The sequence below is a fragment of the Cornus florida genome, unplaced genomic scaffold (genome assembly GCF_030987335.1).
Source record: "Cornus florida cultivar Cherokee Brave unplaced genomic scaffold, ASM3098733v1 CherokeeBrave_3.0.0_Hap2_Chr02, whole genome shotgun sequence".
Classification (NCBI taxonomy): domain Eukaryota; kingdom Viridiplantae; phylum Streptophyta; class Magnoliopsida; order Cornales; family Cornaceae; genus Cornus; species Cornus florida.
The window spans coordinates 10,760,868-10,784,391 of record NW_026775572.1 but is presented as its reverse complement, the minus strand read 5'-3'; the positions used below and the strand labels follow the sequence as shown (position 1 = coordinate 10,784,391).

General features: G+C 38.0%; 1 protein-coding gene across 2 annotated transcripts; it reads left to right on the top strand.

Moving 5' to 3' along the window:
* The first annotated feature begins 2,318 nt into the window (after positions 1-2,318).
* On the top strand, positions 2,319-23,228 carry LOC132293553 (ribonuclease II, chloroplastic/mitochondrial). 2 transcript variants are annotated; one of them, XM_059791089.1, is made up of 14 exons: positions 2,319-2,781; positions 4,241-4,400; positions 4,534-4,647; positions 4,731-4,808; positions 4,876-5,010; positions 5,704-5,925; positions 6,219-6,401; positions 17,200-17,262; positions 17,399-17,505; positions 17,591-17,740; positions 18,336-18,495; positions 19,515-19,910; positions 20,666-20,890; positions 22,455-23,228. In XM_059791089.1, exons 1-14 carry the CDS (start codon positions 2,513-2,515, stop codon positions 22,581-22,583), a joined length of 2,391 nt encoding a protein of 796 aa, XP_059647072.1. In that variant the 5' UTR covers positions 2,319-2,512; the 3' UTR covers positions 22,584-23,228. The 2 variants fall into 2 exon arrangements, with proteins under 2 accessions (XP_059647072.1, XP_059647071.1); XM_059791088.1 differs by having other exon boundaries at positions 4,713-4,808.
* The last annotated feature ends 296 nt before the right edge of the window (positions 23,229-23,524 follow it).

Genomic DNA, 23,524 nt, shown 5'->3' with positions numbered 1-23,524 from the left:
AGAAATGATCGTACAGAGAAAATAAAAGAAAGGATAATAATTAAATTATTATTATACCATTTTTTTAAGTATAATAATATATTTATTTTTTTTGTCGTTGAGATAATTTTGAAATTAAGAAAGTATTACTTATTTACTATTTTTTCAATATGATAATCGAACCAAACAACCACGTGAGATTATTTTCTAAAAGCATAAACACGTGAGATACTCTTGCTTCTTCGTTTCTCTCTCCACTTCTTCCTCTAATTCTCGATTTTCCTTCTCTATTCAATCTTATCTCCGATTTTGGTATTGTCTCTCTCCTCTGATTCTCGATTTGGTCTTGTCTCTCTCCTTTGATTCTCTTTTTCATTTTTTGCCCACACAGAAGCACAAAACAAAAAAATAAAATAAAATACAGCCAAAAAAATATATAAAAAATAGAGAAGCACAAAAAAAAAATAAAAACATTGAAGCACAAAACCGGGGAAAAAAAAAAGAATAAAGAAAGACAAAAGCACAAAACCAAAAAAAAAATAAAAATTCTACAACTATTGTTTCTTTCATTCAGATTTTATATTCATGAAAATCAAACAGAAATTTTGAGAAGATTTACCTGTTTCTGTTTTTTTTTTCTTCTCTAAATATATTTTCATTCTGTAAAAGATCAATATGCCTTGTAATGGCAACTCTTGTTCGTATTTACTTACCAAAAAAAAAAAACTTGTGCATATTTCTCATATGAGATTGGAAATATTTCTTCACGGAAGACATATGAATTAGAATTCTGAATGCCAAGAAGAGAAGAGAATAGTAGGTGATCTTGAAAAATGAGCGAGGAGAAGAAGGTATTTATATTCGTTACCTCGTTGGAGGTGTAATCTTACATAAATTTTGAGTATTCTCCCTAGAATACTTTGAATATATGTATACCTAAAATCCAAACGCTGTTGAACCATTCTCATTCTCAGTTTTAGACAATAATTTATCTCTTGGGTTCATCGGTCATAAAGGAGAAATTTGACCACTAAATTTCGAGAGAAAGAGAGGGGATATATAAGAAACCGAGAGAAAGAGAGAGGAAAAGGAAAAGTGGGAGAGAGAAGATCCAAGTAATGACAAGAAGTTAGTGTCTTACACGTAATGGAATTGTCAAAAGTCATGTCAGGTTTGATATTTTTTTTCGTTAGAAGTTTCTCTATCATTGCTCTTTGTTTTCTTTTTTTTTTTTTTCTTCTTTCACTTAAGAGTTAAGACAACCAAAACACAGTTCACGCTATCTATTTTCTTTTATTTTCTTATCCTTCCAAATGATTCCATCCAAACCGAGCATAAAGTATAGTATTGCAGGAGATTGGGTTTGGAATTAATGAATGGATTGGGTTAATTTCATTTTTAAAAGAGAGAAAAAAAAAAAAAATCAAATTGGGTTGGGCTGTTGTTAGATAGTTTTATATATAATAATAATAATAATAATAATAATAATAATTTTTATTATAAAGTTTTTTAAATTTCTCAATATTTTTCATTTTTTAAAAATATATATTCATTGACTATTATAAATAAGATTTTTATAGTTTTTAATTCAAATAAATTGGATAGTAAAAAAGTTTCAATAGTTATAATGGTTAAAATAATAAAACTTCCCTCTACTTTCAAAATCAGGAAAAGTCAAAATAATAAACGTTGAACGAAAAAAATTAATATGAAAAAATTAATGTAATTTGTCCTTAAAATAAGTATTACTCTTATAACATAAAGTATGAAATTATATTATATATCGTAATATTAATGATATTTATTTATTTTTCTAGTGACACACACATTAGTGTGATCACATATCAGATTGGATTAAACATTAATTATAATTCAATTCGGTCCTACCATACTGGGAAAATTCGAATCAGTCATCAATTCGCGGACAAATCGAACGAATTGATATTTTCCAAAATAGCTCAATAATATTATTTTTTTAACCATAGCACAATAAATAAAATTTCAAATTTTTAACATTAATTCATATATTTAAATAAAGATTAACTAATATATTGTCACTAAATAATTATTAACTAATACATCATAAATCTAAAAGGTTGAATTTGATGGAATTACAAATTGGATCACATTTATAACTACATAATCGGTAATGCAATTAGTGAACTATGAATTTCATTTCGCATTATTAAATCCACTCGATCTATGAGTCCAACAATTCCATCGACAGGCTCACTATGGATCTAATGTCCACCACCCCTATCATAAACTAAAGAAAAAAAATAAATAAATCCCCACAAGGGGCATTTAGCTACGGAGTATTTTAAATTGAGAACACAGTATTACAAGCTTGTAATGTAGGCTTTCTATCCACAACAAGCCAAGAGTCTCAACTCTCCAAATCAAATCCCCCACCCCGGTGATTCTCATCCTCAAGCAACTTTATAGGGTTCTTCTCTTTCTATCTCTCCCCAACAATTTTTTTTCTCTCTGCATGAACGCTGCCATTCTCAATCTCTAGCTCTCGCATGTGGCGATGGCAGTTCGTGCCGCTAACAGCTGCTCAATCTTCCGCTCTGCTTCATCGCCACCTAGCGCCGTCTTCCGATGTCGTCTGCACCAATTCAGGTCCTTGCAGTATCGTAGGCATTCCGAATTAGGGTTTAGGTTTTCAATTATTCGTTCCGAGCGACATCTATTCGGCCATGGGAGCATTCGAAGATATTCCGTTCAAAGTCTTGTTGCAACTGTCATGGAGGAGCTGGAAGCCTTACGCAAAAGGAGGAGGGTTCGTGCGAGTAACAAGTATGTTTCTACAATATCACTTCTTTGTAAGCATGTTTATTTATATTTATGTGTTTATGTATGTATAGTCTCTGTGACTTTAGCGTGTGTAAGAGCTCTGCTTTCGTCTATATGTGAATTATGGATATGTAGTTTCGTAAAGGTGTTTCAATTGTATAGCGGACTAGTGATTCTGTTCAGCCTATCTACAATGAAATTCAGTGGGCCAGAAATAGATTAAGATGAAGCAATAGTACCAAGTGGAAAATCGAACCTATCCTATTGAGTGGACCCATGAGGGATGAAAATCCTAGTCTAATTGCGAAAAGAGCAAATACTATATGAGTTAAGAGCAATATAGTTCTCCAGTAAGTGTGACAAATTAGAAAATGAAACCAGGATTGATAATGAAGTAAGGAGTAATTGGAACGATCTCACTCACCCTTGCAAAGAAAAAGATATATCCATAACCAAACCGCTAGAGCTGCAAGTTTACATGTGTTAAGATGTGAAAGCAATAATGCAAAAGCAACCAGTCTGCATCGAGTTCAGGCAGAAAATTCTCAAAATGAAAGGGGCAAAACCACACGAGACTAACAGACCCTGTGAATCACATCTGATGACAGATTAGTACATCGGTTTCCATTTCAAATCTTATTAATGGTTTCTTAAGGGTATACGAGGAAAAAACAGATTTGCAAAGAACTTCCTATGGAGCAACTTCACCAATCTTTCCATGATTTTTAATAAGATTTGAGAGAGGGAGAGAGAGATGCCTACTTGTATTTCTTCCACATCTGAACAAACTTCAGGTTGAGAAAGAAATCCCTTGATCACAAGAAAAACCAGTTGTTATGCGAAGAGAGGTTTGATGATACTTATATGTGTGGACATCCCCTAATTGTGTAGACACATTTTGAGGAAAACACGAGTACCGAGAGGAGAGGGGTAGGTCGTGACAAATGGTATCAGAGCCAATCCCTAACCGGAAATGGGCGACGTGCACAAGCTCATGTGCGTCAGGCTAGCGAGGACGTTGGGTCCCTTGGGACAGTGATTGTGACATCTGACATCGCTTGGGGGGAGAGGTTTGATGACACTTATTTGTGTGGACATTCCCTAACTACGTAGACACGTTTTGAGGAAAACTGTGAGTACGGAGAGGAGAGTGTGCAAAGCGGACAATATCTACTTGGGTCGGGGTGGGTTGTGAGTCTTGTGACATTTTCAGCATACATTCGGTAACCCTAGAATGCGCTGTGCTTAGCAAATAATATTTTAACAACAGCTAAGTCCAAATCTCAAATGGCTTTATGTGGATTGTCTACCTAGGGTCAGATGTCTACATGAGATACTGGTGAATGTAACACACTAATTTCCAGCCCGTAATTTAACACATTTTCCTGACAAATTGTTACATTATGCTTTTTTTTTTTTTAGTTGTGAGTTTAAATTATATGTGTAATTGAATCACTTGCAGAATGGGATTGACCAGCAGCGGGGAGCTTCTTGTAGATAAACTTGAAAAGCTAGCACTGCAGAAAGGGCTGCTGCTGGAATTCAAGAAAGATTCTGAAAGGGTGTTGCTAGCAGTTGCTCAGAAACCTGATGGCAAGAAGAACTGGATGGTCTCAGATCAGGTTCTAGTAGAAACAACTATTGCGGCATGTTGAGTAGGTCGCTAGGTGTTGAAACCCATTTTCCCCCCTGCATTGCTTTATAATTAGAAAGCTATCAGCTAGTCTCATTGCATTTTTGGTTTCTTTGATGCAGAATGGTGTCATAACCTCCATCAAACCACAACAAATTACTTACATTGTTCCTGGTGTTGATAATTTTGACCACACAGAGATATCAAACTTTATTCAGAGAGCTCATAGTAACTTGGTTGGTTCTCATAGCAGTACAAAGGATAGTGACAATATGTGATTTTTCTCTCATAAATTTATTAGACTTTTTATTTGGTGCAGGATCCCACATTGCTCGAGTTTGCTTGGGTTGAGCTTCTTGAAAACAACAAGACAGTGACAGTTGAAGAATTAGCTGAGGTATAACTTTCAAGTTTCACAGTTATATCTTGTTGTTCCTCTAATGACCTTTAGCTCATTCTAACAGATAATTTTTGGTAGTTCGGAGCCTCTTGAGAGCTATTGTGCCCATCTTTTGCTATCAAAAGATGAAATTTACTTCACAGTGCTGGAGAGCAAAGGTTCTTGTGATATATCTTATGGGCCTCGACCTACTGTGCAGGTACGTGTTATATTTTATGATATAAAGTTTGTTGTGTTGAATTGGTTCATGCTTGGTTCCACCGGTGCACAAGTTTTGCTGTCCTTAATGAGCGTTAAATGATGTCAATAATTGTGTATTTTATATGGATAGCTTCATTGTTTTTGTTTCTCTAAAAGATTGAATGGGATATTAGGAAGTGCAAACATTGGGAAAAAGTTATTTAAGCAATTCTTATTGACTAGAATTGTCCATACATGTAGTACTGGAAGATTTATGTTGAGCTGTAACAACAATAGTCTCCATCATGGAGGGTGATGTTGGAGGGAGGACAAATTGTAGAACTTAATCCCTGATTGATCATAATATGATCTATAATACCAACCCCTTTTACTTGTGATTAAAGCTTGTAGGTTGCTGGTTCTGATTCTGAGTATAATAAAATGTTTCTTCAGTATTTTAACCATCTAAAGTTCATTTTTTTTTTTGGGGTGGGGTGGGGTGTTGACGCCTAATATAATTAAATCCCATGCTCTACTCAATTTTGTTAGTTGACAAAAGGTTGAAATACTGATGGTGCTCAGTACACTGTTTTTTTGTTCTAAGTTATTGAGATTACTTGCTGATGTATGATGGATGTCCATGCATATTAATTAGCTAACTTTCTTGCTAATGTTTTTAAAGCTGGAATTAAATCTGTTTGAAAAAATCTAGGTAGAAGAACTCCTACGAAGGAAGCTTGCTAAAGAGGCCGCTGATAAGGAATTTGAGGAGTTTGTACAGTTACTGAAATCTGCTAAGGCAATGCCTTTGAATGCTAAACCCCCAAAATCGTCGTGGAAGGTTGAAGAGAAACTTCAACACAGAATCAAGTCCCTTGAAGCATATGCAATTGATGCATGCAAAAATGATGACCAAAAGAAAACAGCAGGGGTGGTAACTTTTCTGCCAACTTGACCTTGTTATTGTGTGGTGATGGTGTATTCTGATGAATCTTTCACTAACTAAGCTGGATGGATATTTTGTTGGAAGAGAAATAAAACGCGATGATGTTCTTCAAATCCGTTGTTTATTTACATGTTCCACACACGCACGTTCACACATATCAACTGCAGACCTAGTATGTTTTTTTGTGTGTGTGTGTGAGAGAGAGAGACAGTTTTTACCTGTGTGATACCTATATATATATATATATATATATATATAAATTTTTTTTTTTTTTTTGGCAGATCCTGAAGGCAATGGGACTGGCTAAATCAGCGACCTCAGCAGTAAATCTACTCATAGATATTGGATACTTTCCAGTACATGTCAACCTTGATTTGTTGAAGTTAAACATTCGTACGGACCACTCAGATGGGATTATATCAGCTGCTGAGAGTCTTCTTTTAGATTCATCTGATCAAGATGCTGTAAGCTTGCTCTCTGTTTCTAATAGATCTAATATTTTCTAAAGTATTGTGCAAGGTATATACATTAATTTACTTTCTCATGTGTGTTGTTACTCATCATCTGAGAAAATTTTCAAGGGAAGTAGCACAAAGTAATTGTGAGGTTCTGTTAGCTTTATTAGACTTAATATTTTTCGGATTTTTACTTGTAAGAAACATATACATGTAACTTTACTTGCATGTTAACCCCCATTAACATGATTTTTAGTATATTTTTTGGCATTCCTTCTCAAATATTTATGAGGAACATTCTTTTCGGGTTTAGGCTCAAGAACTTGAATATCCATATTGACATGTTTTGCCATATACTATGAGGTGTTGACCTGCCACAGCTGGCACGTATGAAATGAAGTAAAAATTCCACTGATCCTAACACTCGAGTAAATGTTTTCTTTTGTATAGTAAAACAAAGGGTAAATTACACTGACCTCCCTGTGGTTTGCCATAATTACACCGATCTCCCTTATGGTTTTCAAAATTACATTGACCTCCCCTCAAAAGCAAACCTTGTAACACGGACCACCCTTGTAACAAATGGACCGTCAATTAGGCTAACAAATGGTGTAATTTTACCAAAATACCCTTAAAATATCAAAACTAAAATAACAAGATGCGAATATCTTTTCCTCTTTATAAAATTCTCTCTTCTCTCTAGAACTTTCTAGTTTCTAATCAAAACCCAATCTTAATTCATTAATATGTCATTGAATTTATCTAAAATTGGAGAATGAAAAAAAAAATGACAAAGATGTAGACACCACCGTACTACCAACATCTTTCTTTCTTCTCTCTAAACTTAACTTCATGAGTTGCCGCTGCCGCACAAACAACATCCACCATTTTGTGGTGAATTATCAGATTGTGTTTCTGGTTTGCTAGCTGGTGTTGTGCGGGTGGACTTGGATTGTGATTCATCTACATATATATGTGTGTGTGTGTGTACAGAGTTTGAGTTTGGAAGTAGGTTGAATTCATCTGCAAACAAGTTTTTGTTTTTTTTGGCAGATTGAATTTGTTGTGTTTCAATGAGTCCTTGCCGAAGCAATTTTTTCCCAAAATGTTTGGAATTAAGTAGATTGAATTCGTCTTGGTCATGACTCAGAAAAGATTCTGGGAATGGGTTGGGGTTGGGGGGAAAGACCTCATTTGGGTCTTCCTAGTATTGCATTCTGGAATAATAGAGGATACCATGGATGACATTGTAGTGTCTTCATATACTCATCATACGTGCTTCAAATTTTGGCCTTGGCCTTTGTGTAGCTTTGAGAGCGTGCGTGGAGCGTGAAAGCGGGAGCGCGCTTGGAGTGTGAGAGCGGCACCCTTTGAGAAGAATTGTGTGACTTAGGATGCGTTCCCCTTTTGAACGCATTCTAATACATTTTTACTTATAAAAAAAAAGAAAGGAGTTTTAATCCCATTTCTGATTCTTGCTCAGAGCAATTATTGTATTATTTTCTATACGATCCAAATCATAGAGGTTTCATGTATCATTTATCAACCCCTTACATTAACACCCTTTTCCTCACGTGAAATCATTGGATTATCCAACAAGATGTCTATTTCAAGCAGATTGACAGAGAATGGGACTGGTATATACATATATAGGTAATCTCTATAAATTCTAATATATATATTAATATACATATACTAAATTCAATGTGTATTCTTACTGGTTGGATTTGAAAAATTTTGTTAAGAGAGAGGGAATACGTATAGAGATTTGATATTAAGGTTTTATATGCATAATTGCATATATATATATATATTAGTATATTCATATACATCACATACAATAATTGGGTATTTTGTAATTTATCATTTTTCATTTTTTTTTTTGGTAAGTAATAATGAATTAAAAAAGGTGTTCAATAGGGGAACGTGTCCCATAAACATTAGAGAAACCGGGGTCTAAGGCCCCAAAGAATCCAAAAAAGTAATTAAGTCATCAGAAGAGAAACAAGGACTCCTCTTCACATAACTAAAGAGAGAACGAATAATAAAAAGTTTCAGTGTCGCTGTAGACGATTCCTTCCCTTCAAACATTCTACTATTTCTCTCCTTCCAGATACACTACCAAACACAATGTGGGACAGATCTCCAATAATCACGAACACTCCTACTCACACGACAACCTCTCCATGCATGAATCAACTCCTTAGTAGAACGTGGCATTACCCAACACATGCCAAACAGGCCAAGAATAAGATTCCAGCAATCGTGCGCTACAAAGCAATGCATTAGGAGATGATCTACTGACTCCCCATCCTGCTTGCATAGGCAACACCGATTAACAAAACAATTTCCCCTTTTATTTAAATTATCTATCGTCAGAATTTTACCCCAAACAACGGTCCATACAAAGAATGCCACCCTAGTAGGAGCCATAGAGCGCCATATGGTCTTCCATGGGAAATCATAGGATACAAAATTAGACAAACATAAGAACAAGGATCTTACTTCAAAGCCACCGTGAAAAGAGGGAATCCATGTCAAATTGTCATATCCCCTGCCAATTCTTTCTTGCGCATACAATTGGTCCAAGAAAATGCTCACCTCTTCCAACTCCCAGTCCTGAAATGAACGCCGAAAATGAACATTCCATGTAATTCCACTATTATCAAGCTGATAACAGTCAGCTACGTTGGCATGTTTATCAACTGCAATACTGTATAGTCTGGGAAATGTACGACATAAAGGCTGATCCCCACACCAAAGATCTTCCCAAAAACGAACGCAGCTACCATCACGAACTCTGAATTTGATATGAGAAGAGAAGGCATCCCATCCCTTCCGAATGGATTTCCAAGCCCCAACTCCTCCCGCGATAGAAATTGGACATGTAGTCCATCCGCCAATGTCTTCCTTATATCGACAAGAGACTAATCTATGCCAAGGGCGGTGTCTTTCCTTCCCGTATCTCCACAACCATTTACCCAGAAGAGCTTGATTAGAAGGAATCAATCGTCTAATACCAAGACCATCCAACTTTATAGGCTTGCATACTTGCTCTAACCTAACAAGGTGAGACTTGAACTCTTCTCCCCTTCCGCTCCAAAGGAAGTTCCTTTGAATTTTTTCAATTCTATCAGCAACAGAGCATGGAATTTGGAATATAGAAAGAAAATATATGGGAAGGCTTGATAAAGTGCTCTTGATAAGAGTTACTTTGCCCCCTTTAGACAAATATTGCTTCTTCCATCCTACCAACCTCTTTGCATACTTGTCAAACACAGAATCCCAACTCCCCACTGTCCTGGAAGAGACCCCTAGGGGCAAACCCAAATAAGGAATAGGAAAGGAACTCACCTTACACCCAAGAACTACAGCAAAAGAAGAGATGTCCTGAACATTCCCAACCGGGACAAGCACACTCTTAGCCACGTTAACCTTTAGCCCGGAAACTGCCTGAAAGCAAGCTAGGATGCACCTCAGATATCTAAGTTGAGACACATCTGCGTCACAGAAAACCAGAGTGTCACCTGCAAATAGCAAATGAGAAATCTCCACCTGATGGTCAATATCTCTTCCTACCTGGAATCCCTTAATGAGACTAAGATCCTCTGCCCTGCGCATAAGTCTGCTTAAGCCCTCCATAACAATAAGAAAAAGAAAAGATGACAATGGATCACTTTGTCTTATACCCCGAGTGCACCAGAAGAAGCCAGCAGGAGAATCATTCACAAGAATTGAGAATTTGACAGACGAAAGACATGTCTCAATCCATGTCCTCCATCTACTTCCAAACTCCATTCTTTGAAGCAAATAGAGTAGAAAATTCCAATTTCCATGATCATAAGCTTTCTCAATGTCAAGTTTGCACAGAACTCCAGGAACACCACTGTGCAATCTTGAATCTACACATTCACCGGCAATAAAAACTGAATCAAGAATTTTTCGTCCTCCAACAAAGGCATTCTGGGAGTCTGAAATATTCCCATCCATAATTTCTCTCATTCTCTGAGCAAGCACCTTAGTTATGAGTTTGTAAATACAACCCACTAAGCTAATAGGATGGAAATCCTTAATATCAGAAGCGCTTCCTTTCTTGGGGATGAGGGCAATAAATGATGCATTAAGTGACTTCTCAAAGACACCAGTAGAATGAAACTCCTGAAAGGTACTCATTATTTTATTTCTCACAACCGCCCAACTTTCCATCAGAAAACGCATAGTAAACCCGTCAGGCCCCAGAGTTTTATCCCCATTACAACTGGATAAGGCCTTTAGAACTTCTTCGGTAAAAGGAAGCTCTAGCCCATCTCTCTCCAACTCAGAAATAGCCTTAAAAGGGAGTTCATCAAGCTTGGGTCTCCAATCTAAAGGTTCTGTGTAAAGCTTCTTATAAAAAGAAACGATCCCACTACGCACCTCTTCCTCCCTCCACAACTCCACACCTTCCATCCGTATACGTCCTATGTGATTACTCCTTCTATAAGCATTAGCAAGTCTATGGAAAATTTTTGTATTATGATTTCCCTCTTTCAACCAAAGAGTCCTGGATTTTTATCACCACGAAATCTCCTCTATACTAGCAATCTCAGCAAGAACTACCTGTTAGGAAGCTCTCCCAGTACAAAGAGACTCCACATTCCCGCCCGCCTCCTCAAGTCGATCGATCAATCTCAGAAAATTCAGCAAAGACTCTATTCTTCCTCCATTCAAGGTTCCCAAAAAATCCTTGTTCCACTGCTTAAGAGCGAGTTTGAGAGCTCTTAATTTCTGTGTTAATATGAAGCTGGGCGCACCTGTAACGATCGCTCCCTCCCACTAAGATCGAACTTTCCCTTGGAAGTCCTCCGCTCTTAGCCGCATATTCTCAAAACGGAATGGGGTTCTTCGAGAACACAAGCCCCCACAATCCAAAACTAAAGGAACATGATCAGAGGTAACCCTTTCTAATACCGTCTGAACAACATCCGGGAATTTTTCTTCCCATTCCCCATAGATCAAGAATCTGTCCAGTCTTGAGAGAGTAATTGGGTCTCTACCATTAGATCAAGTATAGGTTGCATCTTCCATTGGTAGATCAATGAGAAGGTGCTCATCAATGAAGTCGGAAAATTGATCCATGTATGCGGACCTTCTTCCCCCCGTAGATTCTCTGACGGGAATCCGACTGAATTGAAATCCCCACCCAAGCACCAGGGTAGAGAACACAGTCCTTGAACATGACTTAGCTCCTCCCATAAAATAGGTCTCTCATTATCAACAATCGGACCATAGACCCCAGAAAAGACCCATCTGAAATTATCCTCTTCCATCTTAAACTCAGTAGAAATAGAGAATCTAACCTTCCACACATTCATTCTAGACAACCATCTGCTGTCCCACACAACTAAAATTCCACCCGAAGAACCTGTAGCATCCAAGGCCTCCCATTCCACAAACTTTCCTCCCCACAAACTTCTAACCACCCCGTCAGTAATGGATGCCATCTTGGTTTCTTGCAAACAAACAACATGGGCCCCCTATTTCCTTAAAGCAACCTTCTCCACCCTCCTTTTATTCGGGTCATTGAGACCACGAACATTCCAATTAATGATTCGTAGCTTCATTAAAAACCAGATAAGATTAACTCCCCTCCCCCCTTCTTTAAACTCCTACTCCTAGTCCTGCCCCTTTCCATGACTCCGCCTTTCTTTTTGTCGTAATTGATGTCAGAGATGAGATTCTTAATCTCCTGAATCCTTTTCCAGGACGATATGGGCTTCGTGTTTATGACTTCATTAGTGACTGCTATTTCACTTCCTTTCACAATTGCTTGAAGAATAGATGAAGTCAGCTCACTAGTAGCTCCGATGTTATCAACCACCCAATCTCTCCCTAAATCAGTAACCTCATCATCAGGTCGCACCACTGCCAGGGGTTCCTCCACTAAAATGTTAAGAGTCATTCTCCAGCCAAGGTGTAATGAGCAGACCTGTTGGATAGACCCCAAGTCATCAATCATCTTCTCTTCAATCTTTCTGTCATGCTCATAAACAGAATCTGAATCTATAACAAAGTCCCCCAATCCAACAAAACTACCAACCTCATTCTCCTCATCCGTTGCAAAAAACATGCATTTAAGACCTTTCAACGCAACATTTAATCGAAGCTCTTTGAACAGAGCCACAGCCTCGACATTGGACAGCTGAAACTGCAAATCTCTTCCCACACAGACCGTAACTTCTTCAGACAAATCCTTGACTACACTACCATTGATATCCAACTGCCCAGGAGAAGCAAACTTGCAAACTTCCTTTCCATTCAACCCAACATTATGTTCAGAATTCAGAACTAGCAACCTACCCTCTTGTCCGTAACATCTACATCACCCCGCAACACCTCACAAGAAGGGGTAGAAGAAGAGGGTGGAACAATAATGGGGCTCCGAAGATCTGAAGACATACCTGATTCGTTAGAAGGAACCCACTTCTGCTTTTCTTTTCTTGACCATCGAACTCCATGATTACTATGAGCGTTCCGAGACGGAAATCTAGTGCTTCCCTTCGGCTGTGAATTATCAGAAAAGAATGTAGAAGAAATGTTGGCACAACACTGAGAATGACGAAACCCCTTCTCGATAGGTCTTTCACCAGCCGCGGTAGCAGAGAGATTCATCCAACTTCTCTTCTCTGGTGTGATGACCTTGTGGGCGGCTGTGCCATGGGCGGGTGCGAGAGACACTGTCAGGCTACCCCACTGGCGAGCTACCGGTGCACAGTCCCACATCGCTTGGGTAGAAGAAAGGTGAAGTACTTATATGTAAGTGTGTCACCTCCAATTGGTATGAGGCCTTTTGGGGTGAAGCCCAAGAGCAAAACCGTGCGGGCTTAGGCCCAAAGCTGACAGTATCATACCATGTGGTGGAGTGGGTCATTACAAATGGTATCAGAGCCTGACACAGCCGGAAGTGTGCCGATGGGGACGTCGGGCCTCCAAGGGGTTGGATTTTGATGACTTTGTGGGCGGGTGTGCCGTGGGTGGGTGCAAGAGACACTGTCAGGTTACCACACTGGCGAGCTACGGGTGCACAGTCCCACATCGCCTGGGTAGAGGAAAGGTGAAGTACTTATATGTAAGTGTGTCACCTCCAATTGGTATAAGGCCTTTTGGGGTGAAGCCCAAGAGCAAAACCGTGCTGGCTCAGGCCCAAAGCGGACAGTATCATACCATGTGGTGGAGTGGGTCGTTACATCCGGCGAGTTCCAGATAGTTCCAGAGAGGCCGTTTAAGCGTGGACTTTGCGAGATGCTTATATCATGAGAAAAAGGTGGGCTGGGCTTTTAATTAAGAAAAGAAATGGGTCCCCGCGTAACCTTTGTCTTTGGATTGCTCGGATGTGGCCCATTGCGCAAACTCTCAGCTTCACGGTTGGGCTTTGCCAAATTATGTGAGCTGGACTTCTCATTCAGGGAAGAGATTGATAATTGGTTGCTGGGCCTCTAATTAATAGCCCTTTTAATCTTCTGAGGGCCGTGATGAGTTAGCCCATTAGCCAAAGAAAGCCCAAAACGTGCTTCGGGCCCATACGTAGGCCCAACATTGGGTATTGCATGAGTGGCTCCATTAATGCCACGATCTCGGCCATGTGGTTGGTGATCTTTGAAGCAGTCAATATGAGAAGGTGGGTGCCGATCAAGGGCGTGATTGACACGGCTCCTAAATCTACTCTTTCTACTTGCTTCAGGCACGTGGGCATGCGGTCGGCCCTTTCCTTTGGGGCCCTGATGGAGCTGTAAATTCCGGCGACCCCCTTTGATGATCATTGCAACATGCGGGATGTGGGGGCTCTCCCTTACGCCATAGTAAGACTTCGGGAGGATACGAGGTGTGACTTCCTCTATCAAATTGACCTTAAAGGCCACTCTTTGATCCTCAACAAAAACATACTCCGGCATCATTTTTCCGGCGGAGAAGTAGAGAAGGATTCTCTCTTCGGTAGCCGAAACGTCCGCCTCAACACCTCTAAATCCAACACATAAATTTCCGATTGCTTCAAATAACTTATGGCACCAAAGATGAAGAGGTAAGCCAAACAACATCACCCTTCGTATGTTTCGATCTTTCACAGCAGAACATCCAACTGCGAAGTACCAGATGTTGATGGATAACAATGCTTCGCCCCATCTCTTTTTTCCTTCATCCAAAACCCTTAAAGCCTCAACCTCCGACGGAGACCTGAACAGAAAAAGATCGTCGGGAAGGGAAGAAACTTTCACCCTGCTCGAAACCTTCCAAACTTTCGTCGCCCACGCCTCAATCCCTTTAATGCACCCCACATCTCTATCAAAACGACCTACCAGACATGATCGCAAAGCAGATTCACGTTCCTTAATGCTTTGATGATCAACCCTGAAAACCAAATCATCTTGTATGGAACAGCTTTTGATTTCTCCATGGAAGTTGAGACAAGGTAAGGTCGCGACACTGAGATAGGATCGATTCATAACAGAATTCCCTGCCGAATGGCCAAGGATCCAACAACAAAGAGCGTAAACATGAAAGGTAGACGCTGAAGTGAAAGACTCCGACATCAAAAAAAGTAGAGAGAGAATAGAGAAAAGTTAAACATGGTCGCAACTTCTTATTTTTTTTATTATCATATCATTTTTCATTTACGGGAAAAAAAAGTGTCTTTGTGTTCGGTATAAGGGTAATACTGGCATTTTACTAATTTTAAGTAGATGACATCACCGATGTCTGTTATTGACTAACGACAACTGTTAAAAAGGGAGGTCCATGTTACAAGGTTGCTTTTGAAGGGAGGTTAGTGTAATTTTGAAAACCATAGGGGAGGCCAGTGTAATTATGAAAAACCTCACGGAGGCCAGTGTAATTTATCCTAAACAAATGGTTACTCTAGTAAGGAGAAGCTATTTGATTCCACTTAAGTTCTGCCTCAAGACGACCATTAAGAAATCGATCTTGGTGAAGGAAAATATTAATAGCTATAATATTTCGGATTTGATTCCTCTCCAACGGGATCTCTCTCCCGAATTCCCTAAACCCGGACTTGAGGGTTATAAAAGTGTCATGTCACTTAGCATCACTACCTCTATTTTTGACCAAATGGCAACCAAACTTTAATGGAAATTTCCCTGCTCTATGCTTTGATCTTTCCGAAATTCCCCTTGCTTTGTTTTTCGATCTCTCTCAATCTTCTCTGCTTCACTAGGTTGTCATCCACCGGAAGACCCTACCTCTTCTCTTTCGTTGCCATCAATACCAATACCGCGAGTAGAGCTCCAAAGGTTGATTGAGTTTTTCTCGAGGGTTCTGGATGCTTTGAAGATTTGAGGGATGCTGTTAAACAATACTTTGTTGAGACAGACAAGAAGAATTTGTGTTGCGAATCGGCATAAATTTACAACATCTTTACAAGTTTTGATGCATCAGCTTGCATATTTTCATCTCTACCAGATATGTAGATTGGATAAAATGGATGGACATAAATGGGCAGGAAGTCATGCATTTTTTAATTCACAAGTAGAAGAAGAAAAGCACCACCAACTTGTTGGGCACAGTGAAATTCTCCTACGAATCCTCGAACAAGTTGATTTGGATGGTGGTGAATTTCTAGGTTACCAACTGGTGACGGATCTCACGCTCCAAGGGCCATAGCAGCCAATTCAGATTGCCAATGCCTTTTCTTCTCTCTCCATCTCGTCGGCTATTTCGTCGGTCGGCCAATCGAAGCAGAGAGATCAAAGCAGACTGCTGAGTACAGATGGGTCTTCCATTAACGTTTCTGAAGATAATTTGGTTGCTGTTTAGTCCCATGTTAAATTGGATTACTTAGATGATGTGGCACTATTAAAACCTTTAGATTGAGTTTTAGGGAATTCAGCATAGAGATCCCGCTGGAGAGGATCCTAGTCCTAGTGTTTCAGCGGGCATTGTCCCTGATAGAGCAAATGGAGAAAAGGTTACCCCATGATATTTTATAATTTTTTTTTGTAAAAAATTCAATTTTCTTTTATGGTCTGAAGAAAATGATTCCTAGTACTTGGGAGTTAAGTGTTGAGTATTGAGTTGTATCAACACCTCCCAAGAACCTGCAAACTATATTCAATATGAAGCCCAAGTAATTCTTATATTGTGGAGTTCTTAGAAATGTTTAATTACCAAGGGGTTAAGAAAATTACAATGATCTTGGAATTCAGATGGGAAAGTACATAATGCTATATAATACTAGAAGTCTGCGATTCAAAATGGTTTCCTGTTATGAAGAATATGTTCAGTCTACAAGCATGAAAATGGAGAAAATTAATCCAGAAGCTCTTAAGACTCTGATTTCAATTTAAAATTTAGTGGTGCTATTTTCAACGAGGTTCTACTTTCCATTTTCTCTAGTAGTTTTCTAATTGGTAGTCTTCAGTACCATGTTTTCTGGGATGCTTTACTAATTTCCTCTTAGATTGTTGTATCCTTTAACGTAAACCAAATGCAGTAGCTATAAAGCCTTTAATCTGTGCAAATGCTTAGCAGCCTGGGCGTACTTATCTTGGATCCTGGGCTCCACAATTTGCAAGTTATATAGCTGATGTGGAGAGATTTCTTGTTTGTGTGAGCTAATAGGGGGATCTTTTTATTGTTATAGTGAGCTCGGATGTTGTAGATCAGTTCCTTATGTGAAAACCTCTGGCTTTAAAAAAAATTCAGACTAGATCCCGAGAAAAGAAAAATATTAAGATTTAATATTCTATTATAATTTTTTTGCTCATATTATGAAATCCTTACTGCAAAATATTCTCTTACTGTTTCTTCTGTCTAGATTGATAGAATTGATCTAACTCACCTGAAGGTCTACGCCATTGATGTTGATGAGGCTGATGAGGTAAAAATATGTTTTCTTACTGCTTATTTAGTCATTTGGCAAATCATGTTTGACATAACTTTTTGATCTTATATTTTTTAATTTTTTGCTTGGGAAGCCATTACTTTCAAGTTTCTAAATGACCAAAAATATGCAGCTTGATGATGCGCTGAGTGCAACAAGATTGCAGGATGGCCGGATTAAAGTTTGGATACATGTTGCAGATCCAACTAACTTAGTTCAACCTGGGAGCATGATAGACAGGTAGTTTTGAGATTCCTAACATACACATTACACTGTTACTTGTTATTTCCTTGGTTGGTTTTTTAATATAGTTCTTGCTTTCTAGGGAGGCAATGAGAAGAGGAACTTCTGTTTTCTTGCCCACTGCCACTTATCCAATGTTTCCTGAGAAACTTGCCATGGAGGGGATGAGCTTGAAGCAAGGAAAGCTTTGCAATGCTGTTACAGTATCTGTTGTATTGCATTCTGATGGCAGGTAATCTTTTAACTTGTTGGAAACAAATGCTGAGATCTGGTGTATTGCGTATAGGTGCAATTGAAGTTGGTAAACTGAACTTTAGAAATGTGAGGCAACATTTTGGATAAGTGGGCTATAAGTTCCCACTTAGAAATATTTTTTTATGGTAATATGGAAATCAAATGAGCCCATTTTTTTTTCCGTGAATTCTCTGGACTATTTGCCATATGTGTGCACTCATAAATAAGGAATGGACCTGTTAAAAAACCTATTTTTTAAACATTATTCAAACAAATCAGCTATCCTCGAGCTCAATTTTGGTTCATTGTGAATGACAACCTGAACATTTTACCATTACACCAAGTAATGGTCCTGTCACGTGCAGACCATATAAACAAATCACTTGGCAAGATCATCCGATCATATATTTGTTTTCTGATTTAGAATGATCTTCGTAAATTATTGCATGGGTTGATCATCATTATGAGTGAAGTTGCTTTTAATTTGTTGATCAGCTGTAAATTTTTATGTGAATACTCTTTTTTGTGACAGAAGTTATGAAACTATTTTTTTCCCTTATGAAGTCAATCTTACAGCCTATTTGGTTTTATAGCATTGCAGAATACACAGTAAATAACTCCATCATCAAACCAACTTATATGTTGACATATGAGAGTGCGTCAGAGCTGCTTCATTTGAACCTGGAAGAGGAGGTTGAATTGAAAGTTCTTTCTGAGGCTGCAGCACTTCGGTTGCAATGGCGTCGCCAACAGGTTGGCTTTAACTCTATGGAATAAAGTTGAATTTCATATTCTTAAAGTTGTTTAGCTTTAAAGTTTGGGCGATTTTGGTTTTAGTATTAATGATCATGTGGCATCATGCATGACTCGGTGGGATTATGGAGGTAAAGACTTCCATACTTGGATCTCTATTGCACCACAATTTTTACAAGAAGGATTTTAGTATTTATAAATAAGAAAGTGGCTAAATGTGACAAGAATGATGAAATTTAGTGAGGTCTTTCTGACTTATTGTAGGAATCTTCACCTGATATTGTCTTGTTGGGTCCCGAATCCCAAAGACCCGGTGCATGAGTGAAAGATGATATGAAACCGGACTTGACACCCGATCTTTAGAAAAATTTGTTTTGAAAGAAATTGAGTTTTAATAAGAAGGTTTTTTAATGGAAGTGTTTTAGCTTTTGAAAATCATATGAAGCAAGGTCCTTTTGAACCAATGATTCAATAACTAATCTACGTTATAACCTTGATCATGTATCCGGAGACTTGATTATGCAATGAAATTTGTTAAACGTCCCGAAACATCCACAAAATGGTTATAATTTTGGGCAAATTGCATAAAACGCCCCTCCACTTACAATTTTTGGCACAAAACCTCCTTACAAATTTTGTTTGACCTAAAACCTTCGTGAACTATCCAATTGTTCCAAAGTGATGTTATAATGAAGAAACTGCCCCTTATATAAATTTAAGAAAATGGTGCCCCTTAATATAAGATTAAAATCAAATACAATTAACGCATTTGGCATAGTGTTGTTAAAAATTATTTTTTTAAAAAAATGTTGCGTCTATAAGAAAATGAAAAAGAGTGACGAAAGGTTGACTTAGCCTGAAAATTGGCTTCTCATTTTCAATGGACAAACTTCTTTGCTTCTTTTAAGTTTAAATTAATCTTCTTAAATGTTAATTTTCTTGATAGGTTTCTTGTAGCACAAAATTAAACCCTTAGCTCTTATTATTAATGCGGCATTAACCATTTATGTATTATCTAGGGAGCAGTTGACACAAACACATTAGAAACACGAATCAAGGTTTCTAATCCTGAAGATCCAGAGCCGTTGATCAAGCTATATATCGAAAACCAGGCTGACCCTGCAATGCGACTTGTATCTGAGATGATGATACTCTGTGGGGAAGCTACAGCAATTTACGGTTCTTCTAACAACATTCCTTTACCATACAGAGGACAGCCTCAATCAAATATTGACACGTCTGCATTTGCGCATCTTCCTGAAGGACCTGTCAGAAGCTCTGCCATTGTTAAAATAATGCGTGCTGCTGAGATGGATTTCAGAAAGCCTATTCGCCATGGAGTTTTAGGACTTCCTGGTTATGTTCAGTTTACATCTCCCATCCGTAGATATGTGGATCTTCTTGCTCATTATCAGGTGAGTTTTGGGTGTACCATAGACAAAAATGTTATCTGGATGTTCTTCTAGACGCCAAACTATAATTTAGTTTAAGTTGTTCATGATTTCTGAAAGTTAAAACCCCGAGCAGCACATTGATTGCTTAACATGTGTGGAACTTGCAACCGGACAGGAAAACATATTTGGTTAATGCATAATTGGGAAAAAATTGGGTTTGCAGGAGTTCTCTTCGACAAAAGAGGAAAGTGGAAAAAAAAAAAAATGCTTAGGCCACGTTCTCTAAAAATGGTTTTGAAGAACTCTAAACTTGTTTCTGAAATCTGTTTTTAATTCAGTCGTCCGCAAACGGTAAAGCGAGAAAATTTTTGAACTGTTTTCTGTTTTTTAGTTCTTTAAGAACAAGAAAACTGTTCTCAAACAAGTGAACCAATCAGGCCCTAAGGTTTCATTTTGTACAGGAATCACCCACAGGCCACAGGGGCCTTTCCTGTTTAGTGCGAGTTGCAGGATTGGCAGAATATACAATCATTTATTCTAATTTTCCACTTTTCTCCTTTCTTTGTTTTTAATACTGTAATCCAGGAGATTTTTTGTTTTCATATTGTTTGTCATTTAACCTCTAATTCGTCCTATTGGTTCAATATCATTTTGTTATGAGCTCATAGTCCTGTATCACTGATTATGTTATAGGGAATATGAGTTTCAATTTGCTAGTTAGAGGAAAAGGAAGAAAGGTTTGACATGGTATTGTTTTGCATACCACTTATATGTAGGTGAAAGCATTTCTTAGAGGCGATTCTCCTCCTTTCTCAGCTGGCCAGCTGGAAGGAATAGCATCGGTGGCAATCATGCATTCTAAAGTAGTAAAGAGGCTCAGCAACAGTAGTCTTCGGTATTGGATATTGGAATACCTGAGAAGACAACCGAAAGAGAAAAAATTTCGTGCCTTGATCCTTAGATTCATCAAAGATAGGATTGCAGCCTTACTGTTGATGGAGGTAAGCTTATGATATTTTGCACTGATAAATTTAATTTATTTTGGCAGTGTAGCTGTTCATTTTATTAGAATTCTTTCCGAGATCACATATATTGTGGATGAGATAAGTCATATACAATCAATATCAGCTATTTGAACTTGAGGGTAGTATCAGGCCATAACAGCCTGTCCTAAGACTTCTTAGAGGTGGCAGTTTGGTTCAACCAGTTGAAAGTGAGAGCTTTGGTGATGACTTCTCCTTTAGTCTGCAGCCTTGGAATTTATTTTGCCCCTCAATGCATCTGACGTGCTCACATTGAGTCATTCAATTAAGGCGGACTTGGGCAAACAATCCTTGTTGTTTCCTTTGCTAGTGAAGATGCTTATTAAAAAACAGATAAACCGGACTTAAGTTAGCTCGTCGCACCAGCTACTTATGCTGAAGTCCCCTTACGTGTAACCTCTCGTATGCCACTATTTGGAGAAACTAATGAGCCAGGAAATGTGCTAAGTCCCTCCCATGATGAACGGAATCGTGTTTCTTGTTCTTTTATCTTACTGTCATTGCATATATACCTTCCTAAGCGGAGTTGCCCCACCAATTTAATCCCACCATTGTTCCATCCTACTTTTATCAAGTTGTGATTCTGATTACCAGCTTCGCAGGACAGAGCATATATTTGTTCCTTAAAAAGATTCTATTCCTCCATTTGAATGCTGAAGTGGTGAATAAATATCTTATCGCACTATGTCTAGACAAATTTCAAATTGTAGTTCTTCCTCCCTATTTGAATTTCAGATTTCTACTCATTTGTGGCTGTTGGTGTTTATTTTTTGAACTAGGAGAAAATCAGACTGTAACATATTAAGTGCATCTGTATCTATGATTCTTTATTTTCTTTTACCTTCCCTGAATGAGTGGAATGATTCTTTATTTTAATTTAGTAGGCTTCCCACGACCGCTTTATTGCATTGTAATAGGCTTTCAGTTCTCTTGAATACACATGTTGTATGCATTATTTCTTTGTCATCTACTGTGCTTGATCATTATATTGTAAAAATTAAGCATGTTGAACTCCTTTCTTAAAATCTTCTTGGGTGGGAATGTTCCACATATTTAACAATCAAGGTTTTGAATTACTTTTATTCATCTATCTATTTATTTATATTTATAAATTTATTTTGGCCCTTGTTGGCTTTACTTTACTATATATTGAATTGATAGACCTTTCTACGTAGTTGAAGTTATTTTTAATCTTGAGCGTGATGCTTGGAGATGATGGTGTTATAGGCTCAAGGGTTTCCATTCCTTCAGACTATATAATACACATTGGGCATTTTCAATAAATTAAAGCTGCATTATACTTTTAAATGGGCGGTGTCAAATGTCTAATTAAAGAACTACCTCGATAAAAACACAAAAGTCATATATATTCACCTGAGCCAAGATTCAAAAGTTGCACACCTCACGAATCCTGGAACTTTGTAGTTGGGATTTTATGCATAATTACCGTTGAAGTTTTCCCCATTCACTGGTCGAGTGGTGTTTGCTTGTCTTGCTATTGAGTATACGTTTCCATTTGCAGGTAGGACTTCAAACTTCTTCATGGGTTTCTTTAGGGAAGCAGATCGGCGATGAAGTGGAAGTTCAAGTGGAAGAAGCTCATCCTCGTGATGATGTGCTTTCTCTTAAAGAGGTCGTCAAAGTATTATAGTGAAAAAAATTCACGGTATCATCACAGAGATAATTTCCCTTGATGCTACAAAGATCTGTCACGCAGTCGCTGGGAAGTGATTTCTTTGAGAGACAACTGGACCAAATCAATTTTCCCTTGGTAACTTCTCACTACCGGTTGCTGCATCTTTTCACTTATGACAGACAGAAGCGCACAATGTGAACTAACTGATTCAGGTACCAATGAGGTACTAATGAGAGGAAACAATACTTCTAAACATGAGCTTTTCCAGAAAATGACTAGAGTTGCTAGCATGCCTCTCCTTTCAATTAGCCTTTTCTTGTGAGCATGCTTGGGAAACTGGAAGTGTGATCGAGAAGAGATTTGTCTCCTTTCATGTGGTATCAAGGACTTCCAAATTGCCAAGATTTTGGTTATACTAATAGGATAACATGTGGAATCTCGAGCTAATATTTTTCATCTTTCATTCTTTATCTTTTGGGAATATTCAGAGGCATTTTTTTTTTATATATTTATTTATCTCAGGTGATATAGAATTTGTTGTATTTTCATGTTTATTACCTATTTGTAATTCTATGATGCTAATGAAATAAACATAACAAAAGTTGTATTGTATAAACGTTCCTGTAAATAGTTGCGAGTCCAATGATCTAGACTTCCGGCGATTGCAGTGTCAGGAATTTTGCCATAACATCATCTGCACACAATGCGTAATATATGAGAATGGAGAAACAAGAAAGGTCGAAAAACTCGAATGCTCCATTCTGAATTTTAGAAGAAAATCTTGGCATATGTTTTCGTTGATTGGTTTGGGAAGGGAAATATGACAGCCATGGTTTTGGGCTTTCAGTTGGCACATGATTTGAGGAACGGAAATCATAACATTTCATAATCTAATATCTTCCCCCATTTCCTCAGTAACGGACAAATCATAATCTAATATCTTCCCCCGTTTCCTC